General features: G+C 31.6%; 1 protein-coding gene across 2 annotated transcripts; it reads right to left on the bottom strand.

The window, feature by feature from the left end:
* Nucleotides 1–1,239: 1,239 nt before the first annotated feature.
* On the bottom strand, nucleotides 1,240–6,803 carry LOC111423911 (maternal protein exuperantia). 2 transcript variants are annotated; one of them, XM_023057296.2, is made up of 4 exons: nucleotides 6,661–6,803; nucleotides 2,072–2,865; nucleotides 1,819–2,022; nucleotides 1,240–1,747 (listed from the first exon to the last, which is right to left on the bottom strand). In XM_023057296.2, exons 2-4 carry the CDS (start codon nucleotides 2,849–2,851, stop codon nucleotides 1,445–1,447), a joined length of 1,287 nt encoding a protein of 428 aa, XP_022913064.1. In that variant the 5' UTR covers nucleotides 2,852–2,865; nucleotides 6,661–6,803; the 3' UTR covers nucleotides 1,240–1,444. The 2 variants fall into 2 exon arrangements, with proteins under 2 accessions (XP_022913064.1, XP_022913063.1); XM_023057295.2 differs by lacking the exon at nucleotides 6,661–6,803 and adding an exon at nucleotides 6,417–6,577.
* Nucleotides 6,804–7,229: the final 426 nt, after the last annotated feature.

Below are 7,229 nucleotides of genomic sequence, written 5' to 3'. Positions count from 1 at the left end.
ACAAAAAAATAGCCTCAAGGAAAGCAACAACAAAAAAAGTTAAAAAAAAAAAAAGATTTATCCTCAAAAAATCCCCTTTTCAAAAATGAATAACGTTCTAATTCCAAGAAAAATTTTAAAGCTAAAGAGAAAAAAATCTTATGCTGTATTGACTCCAAATAGGTGCTTATTCACTTCAGTCGTCATCCAAGTGATGAGTGTAATTTCTTTGAATTGAATTGGTCATAATTTTTTAAATTTTTAAATGGTCGTTGCGTTATCTATTGGTGAATTACAATATTTGTGTAAAGAAAATTGTAAAAGACGAATTATTTGATCTATCTAATAACAGATGGCGCTTCAAAACTAGATTTAAAATGATTTAATATAAATCTTAAAGATTTTGATTTCTTATTATCTTGAATTAGTTTCATCGATTTAGTTGTGGAAACTTAAAAATCATCAAAATGAAACACACTGAGTTATATAAAACCGAAAATACCAACTAATCCTAATTTGACATAGTACACGTAAAAAAAACCTACAAAGAGAATCTACCCCATAATCATTATTTATAAGATACAGCGTTTCTTCAGTTGTTGAACGCTTTTGTCTTTTGTTGCATTATCTAGAATGTTTTCTTGTCTAAATCGTGCTATATCTTATATTGCTGCAATGTAGTACTTGGATCTCATGTTAGTTTTATTGCAATGAGCATGTGGTACCTTTTTATTGCATAAAAAGTTACTGGCTAAATGAGTCACAGCTAAACCCGAATGTTTTTAGTTCCTCAGCTAGTTAGTTCTAGTTTTCCATCTTCAGACTTATATCGAGATTTTCCAGTATTATAATTTACGCCTAGTAAGTGAAAACCTATGTAATTTTAAACATAATAAATTCAACAATAAAATCCATATAAATTCATTTATTAAATATTAATTCAAAATAAATAACAGGTACAGTAACAGCATTGGACAGCTAATTACTTTCGATCACCCATTATCACAAGAAAAAAATTAAAAATATATTATCACGATCAATAAACTATAACTAAACTGATAAATTCTCCTAAATTTGAAAAAGAAATAACGTTAATAAACGAGATACCATTTGCCAGCATCAAAATGTTAACTAACAAAGCCTAACGAATGAAATGAAATCAAAAATAAATTGGAACATTACCTTTGTTCACTCAAACCCATCAGAACGAAATAAATTAAAAACATTCTCTAAATTAAACTCTAAAAAATCATCTCTAATGAAATTAAAAAATTAATAATTCCTCAAAAAAACTTGCAACAAAAAATAAAAGATAAATTCATTCAAAAATTAAGAAACAAAATCAACAATTCTATAACAATTCACAAATTGTTATAGTATAAATATTGCTATTTTTAAATGTATATGTAATAACAAAGGCACCGTTGCGTTAACGTTAACAAAATGCTTATTAAAGCTATCATTTTCATGCGACAGCAGATGAAACTGTTACTTCAGCTTCAACCATTTGCGACGCATCTGGCAGTTCAGTTTTGATTTCAGTTTTAATTTCAGGCTTCTTCTCATCAACCGCCGACATCATATTCGCATTTTTATCCTTATTCTCTTTATCTACAAATCCACGTTGTTTATTGCCCGGTTTTCGTGGTCCGTTGTGATGATTCGCGTAGAAACGTGGTTTGGGTTGAACCGCTTTCTTTTCCGGATCAAAGAAGCAATCTAAAATTTCTAACAGTTCTTTAATTTCTTCCTCTTTAACATTTGTTTCCTGGAAACAATAAAATAAAAGGAATCAATAAAATAAAAAAAGGAATGATTAAAATTATTATTATAACTTACTTCTGATTGAACAATATTTTCCCTTAAAACTTTTTCTAAACCATCTTTAGCATTATTATCAAAAGCAGTCCTTAATTGGTCGTAATCAATATTATTTTCAGCCAAAATTCTTCGCATATGACTTGCGTGTTGACGTTCGGTGGCTGTAGCTCTTAATAAAGCTCCAAAAACGGGTTTAAATGTGTTTTGGCGATCAAGCAAAACCTAAATTAAAATGTTATTACAAAAAATCAAAGAAATTTGAATCAATTACCTTAAATTTAACAATTTCGCCTTCTTCAGCTTGAACGGGATTTGTGTATGGTCTAACCATATCAATAAGATGACTTTCACTTCCTTTGCAATCGCCGCTACCCTTCGAATCTAAATCTTGTACCTCACTCTGTCCCAAATGAACAACAATTTCATAACAAGATTGAGCTCGAGTAACAGCACTGCTAATATCTTCTTCTTTATTTAAAAGTATCTTCGACATTACCCTCAAACTAAACGTCTTCGTGGTATTTACGCATTTATCCTGAGAAATATTGAAACAATTCGCAAAACCTTTCACCACCTTAGCGAAACGTTCCGACAAATGATGTCTACGCATAGACTCCAACAACATCGCTGGCGTGTATTTATGTATATCGTGAAACAGCAAGATGATCCCTTCAGTTGCGTCACCTTTGATTTGTTCCAACCAAACCAAAAAATCGGTTAACGCGGAAATTTCACTCTTGGTTTTAACAAATTTGTTTGTACGAAGATCTTTTAACATTCTATAACGACCCATGTTGATGACTCGGATGCTATGTCGTCTACGGTAAATCAAACGAATATCGCTAAACGGCATAATGTATTGAGAAAATTGCGATTCCGGTGTAAAAGCAGCTATTTGACAGATTTCATCAATTAAACGACGACCAGTTGTGTCTATTGCCCATCCTACTAAACGATAACGACCTTCTTCGACTCCTTTCGCAAGGTTTTTAATTGGAATTGGAGTCGGTGGGGTTGTTGGAGTTTCCGGTTGGTTCTCTTGTTGTACCATTTTTAGGTTTTAATCTAGATTTGAAAACAAAAAGTAAAATTAATTAACTCAACATCAAATATCACTTTTTTAATTTAAATTTAATGTTAAGATAATTTAATATGAGTCTGGCTCATGGTAAGGAATTTGTGCCATAAGAAAACCAAGAGTTTGACTTATGGAGAGGAATTGTACATTTTGAATAAGTTTGGACATACGGCTGAGCAGCTGAAGTTTGTTTCTAGTTTACTATGGCTTGCGCAATCTGGAGATGGCCTACCCAACTACTACTATGTGATTGGATTTGCTTTCTCAGAGATTATTAAGCTTTTCTTTCATTTGTCAGAACTATGCATAACATCACCTGATGGCACAATTGTCTTTTATGGAGATTACAAGAACATGAGAACATCACTTTGGTGGGCAACTCAAAACAATCCAACATGTACCAAAATACGAACAATGCCTTAAAAATAATTATAGGAGTGAAATAAAGACCGAAATTTTAATGGATGACAGCTAATATTCTGCTCATGTAGAACTCTACTTTTAGTACAATCACCATGGATGCAAGAGAGACATTAGTATATTCTTTACCGATTTTACTAAAAGTAGAACTATTGCAAATCATCAAATACAAATTAAGACAATAATAGCTCATAATCTTTGATACTCAGCTCAAACAAGAGCATAGAAATTCACTCCATGTTCACATTCGATGCTGAGGACTGCGCAATTTTGCGTACCATCAAGATATTGAGATGTACACAAATGCAAATTGAACTTGTAACAATAAGAATAACACATGTTCACAGATCTGATATTGTCCTGGTATTTTCTTCTACTCGTGTTAGAAGAAAACGCGTTCTTTCAACGATTTTGGACGGTTGTTGGCACCTCTTAAGTTGGAGATCAAATTTATCCCAAAATTCTCAATGGGGTTCAAGTCTGGGCTCTGAGCAAATCAGGTACATATTCGTATAGACCATTGCCGCCGTACCTATTGGTGGTGGACCTCGCAACATGACAGCTAGCATTGTCGTCGTGAAAGTGACATGGATCCACTTCATAAAGTTACCATACTCTTTCAAGTAACTCTATCCATTAGTCCATTGAACCACGTGGTTGATATTCTCACCCTAAAAATTAGATCAAAAATACTGCGGAGGTTTTCCTACTCCATGCATCACGTTCGCTGCATTTTTAAGATTGTATTTTTCAGGAAAATCTTCATCGCCGTTATCTGAATTGGCAGCAACATTCTAATTACGTGCCTCTTATCAATTAGCCTAACTAATCTTCCCCCAGGCCAAGATTATAGAACGATGGTGGAGAAGTGTTACAAATTGTGCGAACGCAGCGTATTCAAAATTTACATTGAATTGGATAAAGTACCGAGTAGACTGAGAAATAGCAAGGTTGGGATTCCCAGAAACACCACATTTGACACCAGATACGAATCGGGGAATGTACCGTAAGGTTCAAAATTCCTTAGAAGCATTATACAGCTGATGAACACAAACCTGAAAGATAATGAATGAACAAAAAACTCTATACATGGATTATAAACAAATTAATCTTGTCGAGATTGATTTCAAAGATAATCAGATTGATTTTTTGAGGACTTCAAAAACAATAACTTTTATCAAAGTCATCATACCATCACTACCAAAATTTCAAAACTACAAATAGTAGAACATAAAAAAATCTAAAGAACCAATTACGTGAGACATCTCTATAAAAGGATATCTCGATTAATTAAATGATAAAACTAAATGACTAAACTTTTAATTTTCAGAGAAATTAAAAAAACAGTTTATTATTTTTCTACTTTAATCTATTGGCAACAACCAAAAAAGATAATTTATTGAAAAATAATGTTTATATTTTCGTAACATGTAATCAAAACTGTTTAGTTGATATGAATACTAAGAAACGTAAACATTATAATCAACGGATATCGTCTTTTGGAATGCATTGTATGAATCAATATTTGATTAGATTAAGTTTAACAAAAATAAAGATAAATCAAAACATTTTTGTTGGCATTTTTTATGAAATTGAAACCTGGAAGAAATAAACAGTAAAACCTCGATATATTAGCGCCCATAGACAGAATTTATCTCGTGGTATTTCCCAAGTTGCTCTATTCCACGTTTATAGATAAACACGGGGTATTCCCCGAGATGTGAGATGCCAGTGCTGTACACGTTATTAGAAATTGTATGGGTATAAAATAGAAAATTCATACAATTTCTTGAATACACCCAACTATCTTAACCGAAAATGTCTTAAAAATCAATGAGTTAATAAATTCCACATCAAGACGAGACAAATTGAAACAACTGTGTCCTACGCGATGGATTCAACGACAAGACTCCATTGTTGTAATGAAAGAACTGTTAGAGTCCGTAGATTCTGTTCTAGAAGACATATCAACTTGAAAAGATCGGGAATCGTCATCTGGGGCAACATTGTTGAAAGATTCTTTAAGTTCTACTTTTAGTTCAATAAAAATATACAATAATCTAACAGTGAATAACAATTAAAACTAGAACTAACACTAGACCTAGAACTAGAAATGTTTCTATTTCTAGGTCGTGTTAATTCTAGTTTTAGTTCAATGAAAAATATACAACAATCTAACGCTGAATAAGAACTAAAACTAGAACTAACTCTAATATTCGAACTAACACTAGATCTAGAACTAAAAACATTCGGGTTATTAAAACTATTATGTATGTATATTTGTTGTATAAACCGTCATATCGAGATTTTACTGTAACAGAAATCTTTAAAAGGTTGGCACACTTGAAATAACAAAAAAAAACAAAAAATTTCATCTTGTCATTTAAATAATTTTAAAATTAACATTTGAGGTTAAAACGGTCTAAATAAAACGAAAACCAATGTTCAACAAAAATAAACACGTTACTTTACGGATTAAGTATCATAAAATAAAAATAATTGTAAATTCAAGATGACTCAACTCAATAAGAAAAAAAACTGGGTTAGAACACGAAACGCAAAAAAATGACCACCCACGCCGTTGTAAAACGAAATTAAACGGCGAACAAAAATAGCAGATGAAAATACAACTAAATATTTGCATTTAACGAAGCCGGTTGATAAGGAAAATGTATTTTAAAAAAACAATATACCGATAACGGTTCATAAACAACAAATTTTTTTAAACGTTCTCTAAGTCATTTTCAACATATCTATTAAAACGCGAGAAAAACAAATATAAGAAACATGTGTTTCGATTTTGTTTGAGAAAAAAATCTAAGGCGACATGATTATGTTCAGGAAACGTGCGTGGAACTCAAACAGCGATTCCTGTGATGTCAGAAATTCTAATAAACCGATGATGTCATCTCATCAGTTAGATTTAAATACCTAAATTAACATTTTAAAATTAAAGAACTTTTTGTGTAATCAATCTCGCATAAAAAAATTAATTATTAAGAAAACGTGGTTACAAAATTATCAAACAAAAAAATTAAAACACGTGGTTATTTATAAAAGATTCAAAATAAAATGGAAATAAACCGCACCCAGAAAATAAGTAAAAGTATCAACTCACCGATAAAGCCACGTTTAACGATGACGAAATTTTGAAAAGGAAACGTTTTTCGTTTTCTAACTAGATTTCGATGCTTACGGATCCAACAATCGGTTGAAAATGCATTTTACACGTGCGATCCGAAAATATATTAAGTGGGGTTTGATTATCTGCGCATTTACGGAAGAGCGTAAAAGCCTAACGAGCGCGTACGCGTTTGAATTGTAAAGTGCGAGTCGTGCGAGTACGTACGTTTGGTACTTACCGAAGTTATTCGAGTTCTTTCCGCTTTTATTTATTCGTTACGTGGACTGTGAACTTCTTTTAAACGCAAACTGGAAACGAATGAGGAATATAGTTTTGGACACGTTGAAAAAACAAAAACTTGACAAGTTGATAAACAAATTTCTAATCGCGAATGCACGAATTCACGTTTCCATGATAACGCTTTCATCAACATTCAAAGATTACGTCCAAATGATAAAGTAATTATTACAGAAATCTATTTTATCATTTTCATGTAATATTATAATTAATTATAAGATGGCACCAATACATCATAAAGTAAAAATGAACGTAAAATAAACCATTAATTCCTTTAAATTCAGTCAAAGAAACCAATTTAAAGATAGAGGAAAATAATGATTGATTTATTCCTTTTTTAAAGTTTTTTCTGTCTATAATTTCAAACATTGAAAGAAATAATAATCATAAATTCTTCTTTATAATTTCCCTTAGATGGCATCACAACGTTGGGGTGTTGTTGGGATCCTCTTTCCATCTTCTAAAACTATGTCAGTTGTGTTCCATATTCTTCACTTCCTACACACTTCC

Source organism: Onthophagus taurus, chromosome 7 (assembly GCF_036711975.1).
Source record: "Onthophagus taurus isolate NC chromosome 7, IU_Otau_3.0, whole genome shotgun sequence".
NCBI classification, from domain to species: Eukaryota; Metazoa; Arthropoda; class Insecta; order Coleoptera; family Scarabaeidae; genus Onthophagus; species Onthophagus taurus.
Note: the sequence above shows the minus strand (reverse complement) of the source record. Positions and strands in the feature narration are given on the sequence as shown.

Coding starts and splice junctions, on each gene's coding strand:
- LOC111423911 (XM_023057296.2), bottom strand. CDS start 2,851: ATGGTACAACAAGAGAACCAACCGGAAACTCCAACAACCCCACCGACT. Junction 2,023..2,071: donor GCGAAATTGTTAAATTTAAG/GTAATTGATTCA, acceptor ATTTTAATTTAG/GTTTTGCTTGATCGCCAAAA. Junction 1,748..1,818: donor AAAATATTGTTCAATCAGAA/GTAAGTTATAAT, acceptor TATTGTTTCCAG/GAAACAAATGTTAAAGAGGA.